Source organism: Emydura macquarii, unplaced genomic scaffold (assembly GCF_026122565.2).
Source record: "Emydura macquarii macquarii isolate MOO-44397 ecotype Brisbane River unplaced genomic scaffold, CSIRO-AGI_Emac_v2 contig_2422, whole genome shotgun sequence".
Lineage (NCBI taxonomy): Eukaryota > Metazoa > Chordata > Testudines > Chelidae > Emydura > Emydura macquarii.
In genome coordinates, this window is record NW_027132559.1 from 36,649,752 (window position 1) to 36,673,293 (window position 23,542).

The window sequence follows — 23,542 nt, forward strand, 5'->3', positions numbered from 1 at the left end:
AGTACCTGAGAACATCTGCACCAGGGGCTCTGGTGGCCCAGCTCCAACATTCTGGACCTTGGTCTTTTGCCATGAGATGTTGAACCTCATCATGTGGGCAGGCTCTTTGAGACCTTGGTAGGCAGGGCTGAATTTCTCTAACCGCTCCACAAGCAGGGTAGTGTTGTCGGCATAATCTTGGTTGGTGAACACTTCTTGAGCAACCTTGATTCTGATATGTGGAGCGGCAAATCCTAATATCCAGCTAATAGCTTGACAAAATAACGCAGGGGCAAGAATGCATCCCAGTTACACGCCCAAAGTTGTGTAGAAAACACAACGAAAGCAGTGCACCAATGTAAACTCTTGTGCCAATCCTGGTGTGAAGATTGTGCACAGATTAAGCAGCACATCTGGAACACCAAGTTGCCTCAGTAGGAGCCAAAGTGCTAACCTGTCGATTCAATCAAATACCACTTTGATGTTGCTATATGCCACAGGAAGTGGGTAGTTAAATTCTTAGTGGAGCTCAGCCAGAAGCCAGAGAGTAAGGACAGTGTCACTGTTGACTGCGCAACAATAAAACAGGATTGCTGTGGATAAAGTTTGTGAAGGAGTGGCTGCATCCTATGAAGCAGAACACGAGCATAAACCTTTTCAGGAACCGATAATGTGATTGGCCTGTAGCTGCCACACTCAGTGCAACTTCCTTTTCTCTTGAACAGGTACATCATAATGCTGTCTTTCCATTCTAATGGTACTTTGCCTGATGCCCACAGTTTTAAGAGCAGTTGATGCAGGCAGATGTTCATTGATTCTAAGTCCTCTCTGAGCAGCTTGGGTGGAATATCAGGTCCAGAAACATGTCTATTCCATAACTTTTGGATAGCCTACTTCGGGTGACAGAGGATCAGTCTGTCCCCAGTCTGTAGCCATGCTGTTTGTTTGATCACATAGCTCTGGACAGTTGTGAGCAGGTACATGGGTCAGTACACTTTCATAATGTGTTTTTCCTCTGTCCAGGACTTTGTCCATTAATGAGCAGGGAGCGCTAACTGTTTTTGTGACAGATGTGTTCAAAGGCTGTTTATGACTGTTAGCCAGGCACTATGGCTCTGCAGGCAGGATGCAGATTGTTGTACTGTAGCCTGTATTGTGCTTCATCAGCCAGGTAGTTGATGTAGATCTCATGGTCACATTTGGCCATGGCCCAGAAAATGCCTTTCAGCCATCTGAACGTCATCTTGCTTGCATACTTTTGCCTTCTTTGCTGATATATCAAAGGCCTCTTCAGAAAGTCAAAGTTTCTTGCACAAGCATCTGACATTGATTGTTCCAGCCATGGCATGTAATATCGCATTACATATACCACTCCAGGTGATTGCCACATCGTCTGACAGGGTACAGAGGTTACATATGTGATCTCCAATAGCCTGCATGTATTTTGCTGCTTCAACAGGATCCTCAGATAGATGCTGGATATTGTACTGTTGGTGGACATCTGGCTTGTAAGGAGTTGGAAAATGCAGTGAGCTGCACAGCTAATCTATGGAATAAGTTTGCTGGTGCTTCTGCACTACCAAAACACAAGGAGATTTCCCTATACAGTGGTTTCTATTGAGGACATGGTTAACTTCCTTCATGGCATATCCACTGCTTGAAAAGAAGGTCAGTGATGGTTGTTAAGGTGTCTAAACCAGGAGCCCATGACAGACAAGCCCTCATAGGCACACAATGTCAAAAGCTGGATGGTGTTATCATTTGGGGAACCTGAACCAAAAGGAAGCTGCCAGAGTTTCATATCCATTTAAATTCACAGCCAGTCACACCACTAAAGTCTCCGAGCACTAGCAGAGTTGACTGGACTTTTTCTGCTAGATGGTGGTAGAATGCATCCTTTTCCACAGGTTCTGCATCTTCTGATGGCACATAGATTATAATGACTAAGTGTCCATAATGATGTTGGAGCCAAGCATAGAGTAAGTGTGGGGAGATGGGGTTCCATGCGCTTAAAGTTGTCAGACAACCTCTAACACAAAGCACCACACTGTGAATTAGATGTGGACTACTGGGGTGTTGGAAGGTTGTTCCTTCCACAATAACTTGATCACTTTGTGGCAGATGGGCCTCTGATATCAGCAATTTTGATCTTATAATGGGTGAGCTCTTTGACAGGTGCTGTTTTGTACCCAGTACCATTCAGTTTTAACATATTCTATGTGGCGATATGGAACACACCTCTAAGGTCTAGTTTGGACTTCTAGGAAGAAGTAACTTTAAGAGTAACAACTAACCCTAGGAGCCTTCTCGACATTCACGTATCACATTTCAGTCCATACAAAATGGAATTGTGATAATCGTTTTTTGCCTGTAGCTCTCTTCCCATCTTCCCGGTCTATAAATCCTTCCAATGATTCTCCTTTTTCTACTGCATCTGGTTCAGACCTCCCAACAATCATGATTTATTTTTTTTTCTTTAAAAAGGATGTTTGGGTTTTGGTCTGTCTTGATTTAACTCCCCTGGCAACCTACAAAGCGCATATGTCAGTGTTGCCAATTCTCCCAAATGTATAGAACAACGTCATTTTGGTCCCCACTACAGAAGCTCTCATTGATAGTGTGAAGCTTCCAGCTTCTCACAAGCTCCAAAATAGTTGTCCACTTCTGTGTTCACATCTGCCTATCCCCAAACTCATCAATTAATCATGCACCACCACCCCCCACCCACCCCATCTCCACATCAAGTCTGCTTTAAGCCCAAAAGTGAAACTCCGCCTATGCCAGGGGGGCAACTATAGCAGGGTTCTCTTTTCTCCCAGGCCTGACAACAGGAGTGAATCCTCAAAGCTGTGAACATCCTTTTCTTTTACTGTTCCCCCTCCCCCCAACAGGTCTGGAACAAATCCAGGGGGTCTTCATCACCTTTTCCCTTTCCCACGCCAAGTGTTACAGGAATAGAGAGGAAGGGAAGGAGCCAAGAGGAGCAGACTCATTTGTCACAGGAGTGTGTGGGCAGGAAGGTTGCTTCTCCCCAGCCCCACAAACTCTTCACAGTCATGGGCAGGGAGGGACTGCTTGCGTCTTGATTGCCTTCCTCGCTTCCCTGTTTTCTTGGGAAAAGCAGCCAATCAGCTGTCTTCCCCACAGACAGGGCTGAAATTCACAGGCAGGCTGAAGCTTCTAGTCTCAACACAAGACTGGCTCCAGCATGGGCCAAAATTGCATTACTCATGATGAATTAGCAAGAGCTAACCACAGATTATATCTTTAGAACAAGTATATCACACATTTTTAAAATATCAGCCATAGCAAATGTAGTAACATCTAACAAATCAGGCCCCTTATACTACAATTTAAAGGTCAGGCTAAGAATTTTCAAAAAGTGGATGCTTCAAGTTCAGTTCTTACATCCATGTTGTATCCATCCACCTATAGGCTTGTTTTCACTACAAAGTTAACTTGAACTATAACTAGTGCTGTCCCTAACTCAAGATCAATCCACACAAAAAACCATTAACTGAAGTGCAGAGATGATGGCCTGAGAGGAGGTATAGTGTTGGCCCAATCCTGTTTTCATGAAAGAACAGAGCCACAGACGCCCCCCTCCCCCCCCACCAAAAGGCACTTCAGCCTGACACATTGTAACTTTAATCAAAAGTTAAAACCTCAACTATTGTTTTACCCTTTGAAATGTTCACTTACTTTCTATAAGTCTATCTATCTGTTTTAAGACCATTTTATCTGTTAATTTTACTCACTTTCAATATATATTTGTAAAAACCCTATTTTAAGTATAAGAAGCCACACTGTTAAATGTTAAATGTAATATAAATGCCTTCAATTGTAAAAGACACTGTCAAAAATGAAACAAGGTTTGCTTTAAAAATAATATGTGAATTCTTCAGCTAAGAGTTGGCACTGAGTGATTGAAGTGTGAATGGCTGAGCAATTGAGGTGAGTGTAGACAGGGAGAGTGATTGAACAATTGGTCTGAGTAAGGGATATGAAACAGTCAAAGAAAACACCAGCCTCATCTAAAACATCTGAGGGAAGAAGAAAGGAGCAAAGATAATCAACTGGCTGAAGAGGAGTCCAGCCTGATAACTTTGGAGCCAGCCCATTTCAAAGGACAAAATCTGATCAGGCTTGCAACAATGTGGTGATTGAGGATCACACCAAAAATGCAGATGCAGCATAACAGAGCAAAAACCCCATAGACTTACATGGGGTCAGAAAGGTGAAGCTGGAGGTTCGTTCGGGTCTACATCATCACACCAGCCAGGAGTACGATGCGCATCGGCAGAATCTTGCTCCTCACCCTCGTGCTACAGTCACTTGGCCAGAGACTGCCACGAGCACCAAGAGGCTGGTAACTATAATATCTGTGAGACCCCTATGTATGTTTGTCTGTCTCCCTGTCTGTGATTGCCTGTCAGTGTGTGTGAGGGTGAATGACAGTACCAATTGAAACATGTGTCAACAAAGTATATTTTATTAACAGAAATCTCTGTAATTGTAGTATTAATACAATGTTGATACTGTTTTCCTAGTGTTTACATTATTGATACTATTTCACTAAGTAAAGAACAATATTAATGTTATTACAGTGTTGACACTTTTCTTTTTATTGATACTATTTACCAAATTTCTGTATTCACAATAAACGTGGCTTGTTGCCTTATCCCCTGAAAAAGATCCTGTGACATTTGTTATTTGAACAACAATAGATTGAAACTCAAGCAAGCATAACTCATCTGCTGCTAGCACACTCCACAGTGTAAAGACAGGCTCATGATAGTCAAGTGCTCTTAGACCTCCAATGCCTTTCCACAATTCCCCACCATCTTCACAAAACGGACAAGACAAGTCCTCCCACAATTCACTGGAAAATAATCCAGAGTGGTTCAGCTTGCGGCAACACTGCAAACTATGGGATGTGCCCCTGAAGTCTTAGCATCCCACATGTGAGAACAGCAGCAATGTGGACACAACTCCTCAAATATTCTGCAGTCTAGCTGCCCGCATTCAAGCTAAGATAACTCAGGGAGGAGTAACTTGTAAATAACTCAAGATAACTCTGCTGTGAAGCCATTCCCTAAATGGCTGACTTTTCAAAGTCTGTTTTGAAAACCAAAGGACAAAATTACTGTCATGTTCATACAATCCTCTACTGAATGGAATTAGATCTGCTTAAATATTTTGCAGTGGTCTAGACCTACAAGGATAACCTGATGAGGACGAGCCCTATATTACTGAGAGTTAATTGTGAGTTTCCTTTGATTCCAGTAACATTAGGAAAAATTATCCATGCTCCATGCAAGCACAGCTACTTTTTCTTATTCTTTGTGCTAAGGTCCACAGATTCAATAGAATTTTCACAGAAGTATGCCTCCAGGACAGGAAGCAGGGACGTCCTTTAAATACAGACACCAAAATAATGTAGATTTTATATATAAATATCTCCTTTTTTCCCAGGCACTAAGGTGTGGAGAAAATTTCTGTCAAAAGAAAGGAAATGGCATTGGATATGACTGGATGACCAATATGCAAAATTTGGTCAACTACTAGCAGTATAGCAGATCTCAATACAGGTGACATGACTACCCTACACTGAGATTGTCAGTACTCTTAAGGACTTGATGTTTGTGCTTAACTGGAGGAATATTTATTTCATTTACTTAGAGCAGTCAGTGGTGATGACTACCTATCTGATTAAAAGTCTCAGAAAAGATTCCAATTTCAAATAAAAAAATGAGTCTTTGTAGATGTTAGACTGCAGCCTTCAGGAGGCGTATTCTAAAGGATGGAAAGTGATATCCAGGGTAGAAATGAATAAGCACCTCCTGAGATTCAGTATAGTATTGGTGCAGTAAGGAGCAGAATGAGATTCAATGCTCTATGATTTTATGGTCTTAAAATAAAGGTTGATGTTCTAAGAAAACATTTAATTTTGGGATTTGTTCTCAGCATGTTCAAGAAAAGTTAGATTTGTACATTATACTATAGAGACCTGACACTTTTGCTTGGACACTCTTTATATCCACAATAAAGCCTTCCTGTATTGCCATTCAATTCTACATTTCACTAGTTTAACATGGTAGTTACGCTCTGACTTTGTGCCAGTCAATAAAATAAGTTCTATTTGTTGGGGTCCATAAGAGTATTAATCACATCATCCTATTTATTTTAAAACCTGTCTGGTCCCAGATGGAGGTCTAGTCTTGCAACTGTAGACTTCTGTGAGATAGAAACATCCGAAGATCCAGTGTTAAGTCAATCAAGTCTGAGTGCCCATAGCCTCAGTCAGAAAGGCATAAACAGCTTTACTGATGTTTTTCCCCCCTATCTGTTTTGTTCTGGGGAGCAGTGGTAAAGATGGGGAGATATAGCAGGGACCATATACAGCACTGCAAGATGTCATTCACCATCTCACATCCCGAGTCTGACACTTTTACTGTTTCCAGTTGCAAAGAGGTCAATCACCAGTCAAACAAATTAACTTATGATGGAAGAAGTATTTCTGGGTGTAAGAGCTACACTGCTAAACTGACTTCTGCCATATAAATCTTCTTGGTGTCCCTGAATGGGTAGTACACAGCTAGAGGAAACTTGGTTTTGCCCAAGCCAGAACTTCTGTTCTTCCCAGTTATTATGAAAACTTTATCAGGCGTATTGACTGTCACGACCAAAACCAAGTCTGCTATTCGTGCAAGGAGCAGCACTCAGACTTTAATTAATTGTGTTCCAGCTGATGGAGGTTGTGCTCTTTCTGATACCTATTCCCTGAACGGAATCAGTCACAAGTGGTGGGAGTGGAGCATAAACAATTAGACCTAGATCTATACCAATGATTAAGATAGGGAGAAGATGTAAAGGGGATATCCAGAATTACTGGCTAGGTCTCATATGAAGCATCCATATGCATGAAATCAAAATTCCAGTAAGCTCCAATGAGAATTGGATTGTTGTTTCCTTAACATCTCGTTTTCCCTTATGGCCATCTTCATCTTTTGTTAACATTCTTCAGAGATGAGATCTTGTACCAGGCAATTTTCATCTTCAGCCCAGGCTTATGACTGACTCCCTTGGCACCGTTTCTGTTTTTGTCCTGGAACCAAAATATTCCAGGAACCATATATCTTCTGTGTTTGCATGAGCTTTCTCTCTGTACTGAACCCTGATCAGAAAAATTGTCCAGGAAAAGACAAGTGAATTTCCTTTTCCACCAAAGCCTATGTTATTCTATGGTCTAGGAGAGACACCCTGAGAACACATGTAAGATCAAATGGTAAAGATCAAAGCTGGGAAAAGAAAAAGGCTCCATCGATCTGCAAAATATAGTTGTCGGAGGATGGTAAAATAGGAATGCTTTGAAGACAAGCCTCTATTAGGAACTTTTGATATTTAAGACAGGATTCTGCCCTGCCTATCCGATTCTCTGAGGCTAGAAATAGGATGGGGAGCAGGTTGCAATGCTTCAATCTAAAGTAGTTGGATGATTTTATTCATATCATGGCACATCCATGGGTTGCACAAATCTGTTCTGGAAATTCTTGCACAGCTGTAGAGGGTCCCACTGTATCACTAAAGGCTTGTCTAAATGAACACTTAGCTTGCGACAAGCGGAGGTGTAAATCTACCCTGCACTACCGTGCCATGCATTAAGTGTCTGTATGGTCCCTGCTGCTGTGCACTAAAAGGTCCCAAGCGTGCTTTGATCTACATGGACACTTACTGCACAGCACGCTAGTGCAGGGTAGATTTACAACCCAACTTGCTGCAAACTAAGTGTTCATGCAGATAAGCCCTAAAATAGCTAGGAACTGATACTCCTGAGCAGCTAATCCCAGGGACCTGCATGCGAGAACTGAATCCTGCAATTTCTTTCTTTCCTTCCTGGGAGAAGTTTTTAGGTCATGATTTTTAGATTGCTGGGGACCATACTTGCAATACTGTCCACACGTTAGCATTACTTGTGAAACCATGGAGAGGCACTTAAAAGTAAACTGTCATCTGACATGCTGGGCTGATACCACCTGAAAGTTTTCCGTTTTCATACCTAATGAAGCAGTCTGAGACAATGCCAGCCTAGACTTGCCTGCTTGTAAAGGGCCTGCACGGTGATGAAGCAGCCCTTCCAGGTAAAAATCACCTCTAGTAAAAAATTCCTGTTCTACAGGGAAAATAGCCACATTTAACTTTGTTAGAGACACCATATTAAATTTTGACTGGTGCTCACAGAGAAACTTTCTGGCCTTATAAAATGGAAGCCAGGAGACGAGCGAGCGAGAGAGAGAGAGAATGATGGGCCAAGAGGCCCCTCACTGTAGGTTGGTTCTTCTGCATCTGGGCTGCTGTCCTTCTGATCAACCATCAACCTATAACCATCTTCTGGAGATGGGTGGGGAAAAGTGGTGGCAAGGCATGGCAAAAGGGAAAAGAAGCTAGGAACAATAACCTAGACATTAGAGCATGGCAACCCACAGTAGCAATTGGGGACAACAGTCCAATAGTTTTCCAGCTTGTAGGTGTGGAAGGAAATCCCTATATTTCCTATTATATCTTTCCAGGGTGCATGAGGAGTAATCTATAGCTATACTTTAGCTAGGGCAGCTGCAGATCTAAGGGTAGTTTCACAATACTCAGCATACCTGACAATCTATCCTCGTTTCCTTTTTGTTGAATTTTTTTTTCAAGAATATATTTTACTATTTTAATTCTCTAATGCTGGCCTTCCTCCCCTAAAGAGAAAGAAATCCCTTTATGGAGCATGCTTAAAGGAATCAGCACATCCATGACCTGGTCTTTTCTGCACTGATCTGCCATGCTGCATCCCCTGAAGCTGAAACAGGGAACAGAGCACTGAAAATTATCTGCCCTGTTGCTCTCTGAAGGGAAGCAGGGATAGAAAATAGTGTTGATTTTATTATTCATTTATTTTATTTCCCTTTTGGGAGTTCATCTCCATCTGCATAATCCTGCTTCAGAAGAGGGGCAAAACTGGCTTCAGAGATTGCTCTGAAAATATTTCCAGTGCCTAGCAGTCTCCATGTCCTCAAAGACATTGGATTTATTTGTCTCTCCTCTCCCATGCAGACTCCTTTTGGGTCTCTCAAGGAAGATACCGGCCTGGGGTTCCAAGGATGGGTTTCCAGAAGCTCTTCTCTCTACAGCACAGGATCCATGGGCCAGAGGGTTCCGATTATCCTGGAGGTCTCGCCTGGGATATGAATAGGGATCCCCCAAGGTGTCGGAGGTAGCTGGGTCCAAAGACCCTGACCACTCTCTGGTGTTGGCAGCATCCATCTGCCGTAGATCCATGACTCATAGGGAAGCCGAGGGGGGAAGACGTGATTGAGCTCTGCAGTCAGAAATGTAACTGCTGGTGCAAGCTATAGCGACTAAGGTGTGATCTTCCATCTGGCATGCTTTTGACTTCCTCCTAACTAGGAGACGGGAGGGCAATTGCTTGTCCCACTTCCATTCCTGCCTGCCTCCTTTCCTAGTGGCAGAAAAGGCAGAGGGAACCATGCCTGGCCTGGGCTGCATCTTGCCCAGTGCAGCTGACTCCTCCAGTCCTGCCTATATTCCCTTCTGCCTGGGGAAAGACTAGGCCAAGGCAATTCCTCCCCAAACTGGATTTTAAGGGACACTTTCCTGCATACAGAGCCGGCCAAACTGTCTAACGAGACACTTAAAAGACATGAAGCAGGAGATGAACATTTCCTTTTGCCTTTCTCTGCCTAGCTTTCTCCCAGAGCTCTGCAGGGGCAAGAGCTGCTTCAAGTGTCTCTAAAGGGGAACCAGAGGTGAGGAGACAATCTCCCCAAAAATAAAATGCAGCCCTGGGATACTGTAAGTAACTGGGACAAACTGTTAGTCAGATTTCTGAAATAAAATTTGGAATTTCTCTCAGAAAAGTTCTGAGGCTGGGAGGTCTGGGTTAGCCACTGGCCAATGTAGATTAAAAAAAACAAAAAAAACAACCACCAGGGGATAACTTCAGGAGATGGGGCATTCTCCTGCTTCCAGTGACTGACACATCTGGTTCTGCCTCCCAGCTGCAAGCAGGATCAAGCATCCATTGTAATGGATCTGTGGACCTTTGCACAAAGTATCTATAATGGGAAAGTGAACACTTAGAATACCACTCCCCAAACTGCATGCATGCACTTAGCCTCTTCCTGTAGTCAAGTGGTCCTGAATTATTGTACAAGCACAAAATTAAATCAATTAAATCTAAAATAAGATGAGGCTATGTAAAAAAACCCAAATACAGAAAATATTTCTAATCCCTGGAGGATTAAATGCTTCAATGTCTCAAAAATTGTCTCTTAGAAGGCACCTCTTAAGGTACGTGCTCAATCCTGAAGGATTCTTAACAAGCCTGCTAAAAATCAGTCCCTAAACATTCTTTTGAGACTCAAAGCCAAGAGTGAGAACCATGCCTTAGGAAAAGCACTAATTAGAGTAACTTAACCTAAAAAGAGCATTAAATGTGGATATTAGCTCATGTGGTTTGTTCATTCTTCATTTTGATGCAAGACTTAGCAGTATAATTCCCAGTATATTTCCATTTATATTAATAAGAATGTCTAGTATTCACCATACTCACCAAGATGCTGGGTCTACTTATCTTCTGAGATTCCCTGGAGGGGGAGACTGAGTAAACATCTGGTAGGCAGAGCATCCAGAACTGCAGTGACAGCTACCACTGAATCAAAGTTCAGCTATGGAGAGCTGAATTTAGATAACAGGACAGTTCTATGGAACATCCTCTGAACTTTGTTTAGCATTCATTTGTCTGAGGCAGCATTCCTCTATTTGTGAAGCAACCTTTAGGGTCTCTGTCTCAGTAGGACTGTCCTCAGCCCATGGCTGAATCACGCGGTAGGTTTTTGGACAAGAGGACTAGATAAATCCCTTGAAGCCTCTGTGGAACTGAGCTCAACTAGCCCTGGTCCCCCCCGTCCCCCCCCCGCGACACTTCCTTCTGCCTCTATCAGCCTTGGGCTGATGGGGGTAATCAGCTCCTTAGATCATCCAGCTGGCTAGCCTGATTGTCTTATTACCCCCATCAGCCTTCTCAAGGGGAACTAATTAATATCTGAGTGATCAGAGTGCAGGCTCACCTGTTTGCATCCTGCACTACTGCCACTACTTAGATGCTGGCTATTCCTTATTACCCTAATATCCTCTAGGTGCTTACAAATTGATTAATAATTTGTTCCAATATCTTTCCAGGTATCAAAGTAAGGATGGCTGGTCTATAATTCCTAGTGTCCTCTTTGTTCTGCTTTTTAAAGATAGGTACTATATTTGCCCTTCTCCAGTTATCTGGGATCTAATCATCCTCCATGAGCTCTCAAAGATAATTGCTAACTGTTTCAATATTGCTTCAGTTAGCTCCAGAGGAGAAAACCAGAAAAAGTGATTAAAGGTCTAGAAAACGTGACCTACAAAGAAAGATTGAAAACCTGAGTTTGTTTAGTCTGGGGAAGAAAAGTCTAGGGGGTAGGGGTGGGGACAAGGTAAGTTTTCAAGTTCATAGAATGTTGTTATAAAGAAGACAGTGATAAATTTGTTCCAGTGCTTAACTACCCCTACAGTGAGAACTTTTTCCTAATGCCTAACCTAAATCTCCCTTGCTGCAATTTAAGCTCATTACTACTTGTCCTGCCCTCAGTGACTATGGAGAACAAACTACTTAGAGAGGTTATAGAATCTCGGTCATTGGAGGTTTTAAGAACAGGTTAGACAAACACCTGTCAAAGATGGTCTAGACAATACTTAGTCCTGCCTCAGTGCAGAGGGCTGGACTAGATGATCTATTGAGGTTCCTTCCAGTCCTACATTTATAGGATTTTAAGTTAGGAAAATGTATGGTAGTTTAATGGAAATAGTACTTTTCTGAATGCCCAACATGAGACTCCTCAAACAAGTAAAGTCCCTGTACCTAAATTTACAAAAAAATCACGAGTGAAGGTCAAAGAGGGAACACATTAAGAGGGAGACCAAAGACAAGATGATAAAAAGATCATTTAGCTAGTTAGAATGGCACTTGTACAAATCTTGATAAATGAACTTCTTATTTATTGATAAGTTAGCTATTCTGCCCTTCACCTCATGCAGGCTTCACATCACAATTGAGTTTTTAGGAGGGATCTGAATACAGAAAGATTCAGTAGAGCGCAGCCAGAATGTTCCTCAAAACTATAATACAGAGACCACTTCTAATAACTACAGAATTCTATGCTTTAACTTTATCCCATGTTCTAAGCCTTGTTTCAGAATTACTATCTAAAAGAAGACTTAATTGTAAGATATTGAGTTAGGAGTGGGCAAAACCGCAAGAAAGCTTTCCACAAATTAAAAGCCACCACTTTCCTAAAATCAAAAATACACTTATGCGAAAAGCATCTTTTCAGAGAAGGTGGTAAAAAGTTAAACTTAAGGGGAAATGTCTCAACCATTCCTATGGAAATACAATGTGTCTGGAGAAAATTCAACGTACGATTTACGACTTCACTAAAACCTGTTAACGCAAATGTTTTATATTAAAGTATAATGTTTTATTGTTAAAGCTTGCACCCCAAAGGATAAAGTGTTTCTTGATATGATATACTAATTTTAAACATTTAGCACACACTCTATTAATTATGGATACAGTACAGATTTCTGTATCTCATATGGTTTGAGATGCTTTTACCCATTTTAAACAGGTGGAATTGCAAAGGGACCCTAGATATTTTATTCAGACAATCCTCTCCACAACTATAGCAATTTAAGATTTCAGACATAACAGCTGTGGCACTGTAAAACCTAAAATACATCTGTAGCTAAAACAAGTTCTCTTTGTTAAAATGCAAGTCTAAGCTTAAAGAGACTTTAAAGATATCACTGAAATTGTTAAACCTGTTTTTAAGGGAAGAGCTTGTTTTAAAGAGTTCAGTGATTCAGTTTTTGTATTAAAGACAGATGAAACTCTCACTGTACAATGATCTGAACTTTGGACTTGTATGATATTTATCTGCCTGGGGTCGTATAACAAAAACCAAAGCTATCATACCTTGGCAAAAAAGACCGTGAGATGTGTTTCACTGCCAAGTATCCAAATAGGGAACTTTGGAGATTTCAAGTAGGAGCCAACCTAGAAAAGATGTAGTAAAAAACAAATAAACTAGCTATATAGCTATAGTGAAGGCCCAATGGCCCCCCAAAATCTAGAATATTAAAAAAGTAATTAAAAGTCAGTCAAAATTTGAAGGTAGTATTTAAAAACTTTACTAAATTTGGTTTTGATTACTATACCCCTCATTTAATAATTGGTGATCTGTGATTTAGCCAAGTAAATCCAATCATCAGCAGAAATTAGACAGCAGAAGGCCCAATCCTGTGAAGTGCCTTCCATCACCACTGAATGGTTCTTTTTTTAAAAAGTTACAAGACAATTACTAACTTGTTCTGAAAAAGAAGGATTAAGTGACAAGAATGGGTTAGGTGTTTAAGTTAGTTAATGCAAAAGTAATCTGTTTGTAGATGTAATTCTACATTTTAGGTGGCATATTACATACATTTTCAAACCTTGTCCCCTGAAAGAATCTGTCATCAAGTGACACAATTTGGCCCAATTTAATAAATGTAGCAGTTTCACCTCCAGAGATTGCACTGCTCAAACAGCCTACTCCAACTGGCCAGTAAAAAGTAGTATTGGATATTTGGGATGTTAACACTGCTCCAGAATTTGGGAAACAATCCAGCTGTTGTTGGTACATTGGGAGAAGATTTCAATAAGGGAAAGTGGCAGCCAAAGAAGGCAGCAATATCCCATGTTACAGACTTACAGCCCAATTCTTCAAACATTCATGCAAGTAGCTGCATTCTTGTGTTTATGTGTATGTTCAGGCTCTTAAGGTAGAAGTCCACTTGGTTTATGTACTTGGCTAGGGATCAAGTGATTAATAACTCACATTTACGTTACTTGACAAAAATAAAATAGACCAATCTGGTGCATTTCTTCATCCTCATTAAGCCAACCTAACCTCACCTCAGAAGTTAAAGTTCTCCCTACAAAGGCCATGGAAGGATTAGTGAGTTGAGGGCATCAGACTACCACATGCACTACCTGGAATGCACTTATGCTTACCTTAGTCCACCGCTGTATCCTTTTAATCTATTTTTATTTAAATGAGTAATTAAACTTTGAAGAGGCTTTCATGGTTTATAGTCAACATTCTTTTAAATGTATGCAAAGCCTACACAATCCTCTATACAGCATTAGCCAAGTCAAAAGGATTCAGTGTAGTTTGAACACACCAACAAACCACCCCTTTCACAAATGCTACTGTAACAAGCATGCATGCATAACAGAAAGAAAATAATATTAACAAAGCTTCCAAAATATTACAAGTGTAGTGAAAAGTATACTAATGTCCCTTAAATAAAACCTTAAGGATTGAAGACTTAAGTTATGAATCACCACATATCAAAATAACTATAGAGTTTAGAAACACTTAAGTAGATTTTGAGATATGCAGTGAGGCACATATTAAGTTAGTTCCAGCCCTTGGATGTCAATGTTTTTGGCATAGAGATACTACAAAAAAACCAACAAGAAATAACTAACCAAGTAATCTTTTAAAAAAAACCTATAAGTCAGTGGTAACCCAGAACTGGAATTAGAAAGTTACAATACACAAAATCATAAGTCACCTTGGATTTAACCTAAGTATAAATCAGTCCCAGCTTCTACTTAAATTAAATTAAATTTGCTACAAAGCAGTTCTTTCGCAAAAAGCAAATCTAGGAGCTCCTACCTGTGCAATAATAAAGAGCCACTCCAATTTAAAATAAACTGCTACCAAAATTGCTACATCTGCAAAAATTACACATTTTAGCTATTCCATTTTTGTCTATTTTCCACATGACTGAAGCTATTTTGGGTTTTTTTTTTTTTTAAAATTTAACAAATGGGGAGATGGGGTAGCTAGAATTTACTTTAAGTTTTTTTTCTTCTTAATTCTGGCACAAATTAAAGCATTCAGGACTAAAAAATGCATGGTATTCTTGAGCAAGGTTGGAATCTCATATTTAAACAGATTCTTTTGTCTGAGAAAGGAGCAAAACATACATAAGAAGCTGTTCTATTAAGAATGAACAGTTTATTCTCTAATGTTTACTCATCACAAGACATGTATTTAACACTTGATTGTTAGGCATGTATTTTATTGAAGACTTCTATCCTCAGTTTCATTTTGAAGCTAGAAATAGTACAAACTCAATAACTGTTATAAGACTACTCTTCAGTAGTTTAGGATAGAGTATCTACATGCAGTATTTTCAGAAGAGGATGATGCCTTAATGGAATACTGCTAAGGAGCAACTTGCAAGAGAAAGATCATTTTAAAATTATGCAAAAAAGGCAGCTTACCTTACAGTATCTTAGAGATTCCATTAATGTCAAAAAGCCTACAGTTGCTTGTTTGCGTATACCAAGTAGTTCTGTTTAAAAACAAAACCCAAATATTTTATTAGACAAAGGAAGTTCCAAAGTCAAGTTATTTTCTTTTTTTTCCCCAAAAACAACATGGTACAAGATACCTTATTTTACAAAGCCATACAACTTTAACAAAGCTTGAAAAAAGCAGTAAGGTCAGGACAACTGGAAGCTTTAAAAAAAAAAAAAAAATTCCAGGATGACTTTAGTCTAAACCCAAATTGCTTTTTCCATAAATGAATACAACTGCAATAACTGTTAATTTTATTAGAAGTCTGCACTTAACAGCTCCTTTTGAAAAAGTTTAGATTTACAACGATAAAGAAAATACTTGCGAAGTATTCCAGTATGTTCTAGAGAAAAAAAAAATCACCCTGAAACTGCCATTTTTTAAAATAAAAGGAACAACAACTTTCCATACTAATCACATTGACACGGTGGATAGTGCAAAAATCAAATGGTTTCAAAATATTCGTTGTTAATATTAAATGGCTATTTCTCACCATTTCATTGTTCTCTGGAGAACTTCATTATTAAGTTACACTGAGAGCAACCACGAGTACCAGCATTCAAGTCCTATTTTTAAAGAAAGCCCCACAATAAGAATGAAAAATAATCTGAAGTTGATGAATCTTGGAAAAGTATAATCTAAGTAGAACTAAAACTTTGACTTCAGCATCCTGAAAAGGATTTAAAATGGCTCTGGGCTACCATGTTTATTTTCTCATGAACCATACTACATGTGCTGAATTTACAAATAGTTGCCGATTTGCCTGACTTGGACATTCTCTTGGATCTGAAAGTCAAGTTGAGTTGGGTTTTCTACTCAGGAATAACCACTAATAATAAAGATTCTGCAGCCCAAAATACAACATCCCTAGGTTTGCACTGGTCTGTCTGATTAGAATTTAATAAACAATTCTGATGAACAAAAGGAGTAGAATCCAGCTTTCACTCGAACATGAATAAAAGCAATAAACATTTGTGACACTGAAGCAAGCGCATGCCTGAACACACAGTGAGCAGATCTGTTTAGTAGGGTTTTTAAGGTTATATCTACACGATAGTGATCTACACAGTAAACGAACATGTGCAGCTGGCCCAGTTCAGTTGGGTCAGGCTCACGAGACTCAGGCTGCAAGGCTTACTTCTGGGGGAATTGTGCGCAGAATTCATATCCCCCCCAGATTTCTTTGCTTCCCCACAGAAAAATGCTTTCTGATGGAGAAGCAAACAGAAGCCGCAAGAGCGATCATGCTCCCCTCCTCAGCAGCGGAGGGCACATCTTTCATACCAAGAGCAGCCGGCGGAGCGGTAAATGCTTGTGGGGGAGGAAGGTGGGGCTGGGGACACCCCGGCCAGTGTCTCCTACTCTGTGCCCGGCTCAGCTACTAGTCCCAGCTCGGCTGGGGCTTCCTCTTCCCCTAAAAGGAGCAGGCAGGGCTAGGTCAAATCCACCTCCAGAAACGCGACTAACTGACTGCAGGAAGCTCTGCCCCTCCCCCCACTTCCTGTCCCCAACTCTCTTCAGCTGGAGAAGTCGCTGCAGGGGGAGCTGCTTCCATCTGCCCAACCCCCATGCATCACCCCTCCCACCCATATGCAGGCACCCATGCTAAGCCTCACTCCCACCACCTGAACCTCCCCATTGAGTCCTCCGCACACGAACCCCCAGCCCGCTGAACCTCATCCCTTGCATCCAGAGCTTCCCCACACCCAGACATACCCCGCCGAGCTCCACCCTCCCCACAGCCGGGTCCCTGCAGAGTCCCAACCCTGCACCCAGACTCTAACCAGCTTCAACTGGACCCTCCCCCTCCGCCCCAAGCCCCAACCAGCTATAACCAGACCCTCCCCCCCAGAGTCCTACTCCCTCATCAACCAGATCCCTCCCCTGCAAAGTCCCCCACACCCAAACACCCCTCCTGCCAATCCCTCTGTCGCCACACCTAGACCCCCCCCCCCTCCATTAAACTCCAGCCACCTTCACCTGGACCCTCTGCATCAAGAACCCCCAATGAGCCCCTGTACATCCAGATCCCCCTGCACCCAGACCCCCCCCACTGAGCTGGCCACACCCAGATTGCCCCACAAAGAACTCTTTCCCTGCACACCAAGTCCCTCCACATTTGGATCCTGCCAGGTTGAGCTTGTTGCCCCACACCTGAATCAGAGACCAGGGCTGGGCATGCGTGCAAGACCGTCCCTTTCACTTGCTATCTTGTAGAGCTTGGTGTGGAGGGTCAGGGCTCTGGGATGCTTCTAGGGCAGGCCCGGCGCTTGTACTGTCAGGGTCAGGTGCAGCCTCACTGCTGAGTCCGTGTCCCAGGAGGGGCTGCAGGATAATCTCCCACCTTCATGCAGCCAGTAGACTGTGATCCCCACTGCCATGCTGGAGCCTCCACATTTATTTATTCACAAATAAAATATGCAGAATTTTAAAATATTGTACACAGAATTTCCTCAGGAGTAAAGGCTGTACGATTGTGATGTATACATTCGGGTTCAGGCTGGAGCCCGAGGTCTGGGAACCTGCAAGAGGGAAGGTTCTCAGAGCCTAGGCTCCAGACTGAGCTGAAATAACAGCACTGCAATTTTACAGTCCCACAAGCCTGAGTCAGCTGATATGGGCCAGCCACCAATGTTTAATTGCTGTGAAGACATATCCTAACTCACATTTCAGAGAATTACATGGAAGCTACTTTGATTTTGGGGAACCTTTCCCCTAAAACTGTAGTTCTCAAATATACAGGTTAGCAATAAACAGTAACTTGTGTGTATGATTATAAACAATGATGCATTTACCTATGGGCTAAGTGAGGAAACTGAGCCACTGAGAGAAAACATTCTGCATAGAAAGAAAATGGACTTTTTTTTTTTTTTTTTTTTAAATGTTTTGGTTAGACTCAATCCTGAATTTTGTAACACTGGATGCTCTCTTATTTACTTGCACACTTTGTGCAATGCATTTTCACAAACTTGAAATGTATTCTGCTGAATTCAACACCAGTGCAGTAAAATGGCTACAGGAATTGTGTGAAGGAAATGTTATAGTTTTTCCCATGCATTTCCTTTATCCATCCATTCCACTAAATCAAAAAGAAGAGATTGGGTGACTGACATGATCTGTGTTTCATTTACGCAAGTTGGTTATTATGCACTACCCTCGGTTTCCCAATGTTGCCCACAAACAGACTTCTTTGTTCCAAGTTGCCCAACAGCTGTATTCTGAAAATTCTACACCTTGTAGAAGCCAGTTTATCACAAAAGGATCTTCCTGATTAACCTCTATTTTGGAGGTATATTTGGAACACAGGCTGTTAAAATTCTTTCCAGGCTGACATTCAGCCAGGCAGAAAAGAACTTGCTCATGTATTGGTACATTTTGGAGCTCAAGCAGCACACTTACTCACTTACATTGCTATATATGGCAATACATTGAGCAGAATCACACCCTTTCCTTGGGAAGAGGGCAAAGTGGCAAATCCAATTCAAAATTTGATGGAACATATGGTTTAGACAAGGGAGTAGCCTTTGTTCAGAACTGAAAACTTCCATGTGTCATGTAGAGGAATTTTAGCTGAATTAGACCCTAAACAAGTGGAGGTAAATGTCTAGTCTATCAAAAGGCCATATCAATACCACATGTCAAATTCCCTTTGTGGGGGGAAAAAAATTTACACTTAAATCAGTTTTAAAATCAGTCTATTAGATAAGGACTTTTTGAAATGCAGTATAGGAACCCAAGCACTTCAGAATTCTGTGTCTTTAAGAGGATAGTGAAGAAGGCAGGTGCAAGTGATATTTAGTATTTAAGACATAGGAGGAAAGCTATCTTTCTTCTCCACTTGCAGGCGATTAAGGGTAACTACATTTTCAAACAGAGGTTTTTTCCCTTTCAGCTTCAACATAGCATCTGGTGAGAAGCTGTTTTTATAAAAAGTGAATGTCTGAAACAAGCATTGAGTGAAAGGTCCAGTGCAAGACACAGACCTGCCTGCTATTTTGAGACTGTGTCAGAAAATAAACAGAAGAGATCCTACGATAGCATAGCAGGTTATGTGAAAGCCCTCAACGGTCTCAGGCTTCTTGTCAAAAAATTAGTCCTTTCCTAAAAGAATTTTTGCAATTACTTTATCAGGTAGTTAGTGTTCAGTGCACTGCACCTTTCCAAGAATGCTTTGTAAAGTTGCAGGACGGAGGAAAAAAAAAAAAAAATCAAATCAGCACTTTTTTTCTGGCCTTTATTGTACTATACCTAGTGATGCTACTTCAAGCTTAATGCAACATAAGTGCCACCTTGTGTTGATACGAAATAATACAGAAATTCTTACATGACACAGACTGTTTTTGAAAAGGCACAGCATTGTATATACTAATAAAATGCATTCTCTCTTTGCAGCGGTTTCATTCACATGAAATTACTACTTTCTAGATCCCAGCATTTGAACCAACAAAAAGGAACGGGTATTAAAACTGGCGAAGTCCACGACAAAAATGCTTTTTTTTTTTTTAAATAAATCAAGCAACTTAAGATAGCTTATTTTGAACCTACTCTTCGAATCTCAAACTAGGTACTCACAACTGAAAGGATGGCTTTTCATGAAAGACTGAAAGCCTTCTTCCAACTACGCAGGACTATAGTGATGAGAGAGAAAAGACTAGAGGAACAGAGCGAGTGTGGGAAGGAAGTGGAACGGATTCAAACAATTTTAAAACAAAGGGCAATCTGAATTGGCTAGCGATGGATAGGAAAACAGTTACTTAATATTCCCATATGGCTTTTGGATGCTTACAGAATTTCACAAGTCAGTACTGTATACCATCTGCAGAATAGGTTTGAATTACTGAATATTGTAATTCAATCTTTTTTTAATAAATAACCAAAAGCATGAATTTGCTTAAAATATGAATCTCTAGTGTTAAGATTCAGGACCTCGGCCCGTTCCCATTGAAACTAATCAAGATACTGGGGTCAAAAACAGATTAATAGAAATCTAGTCACAACTATACCAAAAGTTAAGATATTTTGTCTGATTTTATACACAGTAAATGTGTATAATAAATTAATATTAAATAAAATCAGGATAACACTACCTTAGGATTTTGAATCTTTAAAAGAAGTACACCTTGTCAGTATTCTAGCAAAAAAATTCTAGGAGCCAGTAGATTTTATTAAGACTAGATAATAAGAGCTACCTTAGAACTACTACTACTTTTGAAACACAGGAGGCAGAATCAACTCCAAGGCATCGATTCCAAGGCCAGAAGGAACTATTGTGATCAGATAGAAATGGAAAGGTTCAGAAGAGCAGAGCATGATAAATGCTATAAAGTTTAGGTTTCTCTGAGATTTGAGAGATTGGAAAGAGACATCAGTCTATTGTAATACATTTAACATGTGCATTATTTGCATCTGCTTCATGTTATGTACTTAAGACCTGTGAGTAGATAATTCTGGTGCAACAGATATTATTCCTATAACTTGAGATAAAAAAGATGTTCTCTGTTCTTGTCTTTAATATGTTTTACTACTGTATTTTAACATTTGTAACCAGTTTGTGACCTGGCAGCTACTTTTTAAAATTATATCAAACAACTGAGCTAGAAATCCTTAAAATGGCTGCAAAATGTACACTTTTATTCAGAAGTAAATGCAAGTGTATAATTTTAAAATTCTAATTCAACTGCACGTGCTTTTAATATTAAATTTATCACATCTAATATAGTCCATCCCAAGATTAATCATACCATGTAACTGGTAAACAGAATTGTTGGCATAACCAGTATCCCTCAAGCACTGTGCAAATGCACAGGAAGTCCAACAGGCACTGGATATGTGGACTGCTCTGTCCAGCTCCCTGACTAGTAATTACTGCCTAGAAGCAGCTTGGACAACTGGCTAGTAATCATAGTAGGAAAATACCTCTGGAGCCAACTTCAGAAAGTCATGATTAGGGCCATACAAGTGCATTTTGCTTGTGCAAGCCTTCTCTATGAGGAAGTGATAGCTTGACTTTTGCCAATTCTGAAGAGAGCAGCCAAAGAAGTAAAGGTGACAAGATAGCAGAGGAAGACAGTGAAGAGACCAAAGGAGAAAAAAAAAAACGTAGTGTAAGAAGGAGACAAGATAAGGATAATGAGGAAGAAGGAAAAAGAATAGTGGTGTTCCCAATGAAGTAACTCAGCTTTCCTTAAGAACTGTGCCATGTAACCAACCAAAATAAGCTTACTACACAATTACAAGAGACTATCCATCCTGCATAATCTGAAGAGTTTTGGGATACATGCAAGCACTCCCTTTACCTCCCATGTACATTCAACTATACCCTTAGGTACATGAAACTATATGCTAATAGGAACTCAGATGACGTTTCCTTCCCCAGGAATAGTTGGGTGTATCGATGCATCATAGAAATATATAATTGAAGAGTTAGACAAGTGATTTTTTTAAAATTATAAAAGGTACACATAAAAGACAGTTACTAACCTTCTGTAACTGTTGTTCTTTGAGATATGTTGCTCATATTCATTCCAAACAGGCACGTGCAGAGTCGCTGGAAGGTTTTTCCCCCTAGCGGTATCCGTAAAGTTGGCTCTGGAGCCCCCTGAATCGTGCCTTCATGGCACCCTATATTGGGTTCTACTGACCCGCTGCCTCTTCAGTTCCTTCTTGCCATCAGACTGTGACAGAAGGGTAGACAGGTGAATCTTGGAATGGACGTGAGCACCACATCTCGAAAAACAACAGCTATAGAAGGTTAGTAACCATCTTTTCTTCTTCAAGTGCCTGCTCATGTCAACTCCAAGTAGGTGACTCCCAAGCAACCTCATAGGAGCAGAGGTCGGAATTCAACGAACTACCGACTGTAGCACTGCCCTACCAACTGCCACATCATCTCTGGCTTGATGATTAATGGGATAGCATGCCACAAAGGTGTGGATGGACGATCATGTTGTGGCCCTGCAGATGTCCTGAATCGGGACCTGGGCTAGGAATGCTGTTGAGGATGCCTGGGCCCTTGTGGAGTGGTCTGTCAGCACTGGGACCGGTGCATTCACCAGGTCATAACAGGTCTTGATACATGATGTGATCCACAATGAGATTCTTTGAGATGAGACTGGGAGGCCCTTCATCCTATCCACTACTGCTACAAAGAGCTGAGATGTTTTTCTAAATGGTTTAGTTCTTTCAATATAGAAAGCCAACGCGCTCCTAATGCCCGGTGAATGAAGCTTCTGCTCTGGGCGGGTGGTGTGTGGTTTTGGATAGAAAAACCAGAAGAAATGTGCCCTGATTCGAATGGAACTGCAACACTACCTTTGGGAGGAAGGCTGGGTGCGGGTGCAGGTGAATCTTGTGTTTGAAGAAGGTCATATAAGGAGGCTTGGATGTGAGGGCCTTAAGTTCTGAAACTATTCTAGCTGAAGTGATGGCCACTAGGAAGGCTACCTTTCATGACAGGTGTAGGAGCGAGCATGTTACTAACAGTTCAAATGGTTGCTTCCATCAATGCTTTCATTTGGCTTTCATCAATGCTGATAGCACCAAGTTAAAGTCCCATTGGGGAGCCAACTGACATGTCTGAGGAAATAACCTGTCAAGGCCCTTGAGAAAGTGACTTACTGTATGATTTGCAAAGACCAAATGGCCTGCTACCCAAGGATGAAAGGCCATTACTGTAGTCAAGTGGACCTTAATCAATGACACCGAAAGTCCTTGGTGCTTAAGATGCAATAGGTAGTCCAAGATTAGAGGTATGAATGATAGTTTGGGTGAAGGGCCTTTCTGTTTCGACCAGATAGAAAATCTCTTCTATTTAGCCAGGTAGATAGCCCTAGTGAAGGGTTTCCTACGATCCAGGAAGATTTCTCTGACCTGCTCTGAACATTCCATCTCCTGAGGTTTAGCTATGGAGCTTCCATGCCAGGAGGTGGAGGAACTGTATGTTCGGATGTCGAAGGAGGCTGTGATCATGAGTGATCAGGTCTGGTACTAGCAGAAGGCTGATGGGAATCTCCACTGAGAGTTTGAGAAGCATGGTATACCAGTGCTGGTGTGGCCAA

General features: G+C 41.1%; 1 protein-coding gene across 2 annotated transcripts in view; it reads right to left on the bottom strand.

Moving 5' to 3' along the window:
- The window catches only part of MINDY3 (MINDY lysine 48 deubiquitinase 3), a 92,430-nt gene that overhangs the window by 44,573 nt on the left and 24,315 nt on the right, over nt 1-23,542 (bottom strand). Inside the window, exons 9-10 of one of the 2 annotated variants that reach the window (XM_067562287.1) lie at nt 15,410-15,480; nt 13,049-13,129 (exon numbers count right to left, since the gene is read on the bottom strand). In XM_067562287.1, the coding sequence (XP_067418388.1) occupies nt 13,049-13,129; nt 15,410-15,480 (152 nt within the window). The remainder of the gene's footprint in view (nt 1-13,048; nt 13,130-15,409; nt 15,481-23,542) is intronic. The other variant, XM_067562289.1, reaches the window with a different exon arrangement.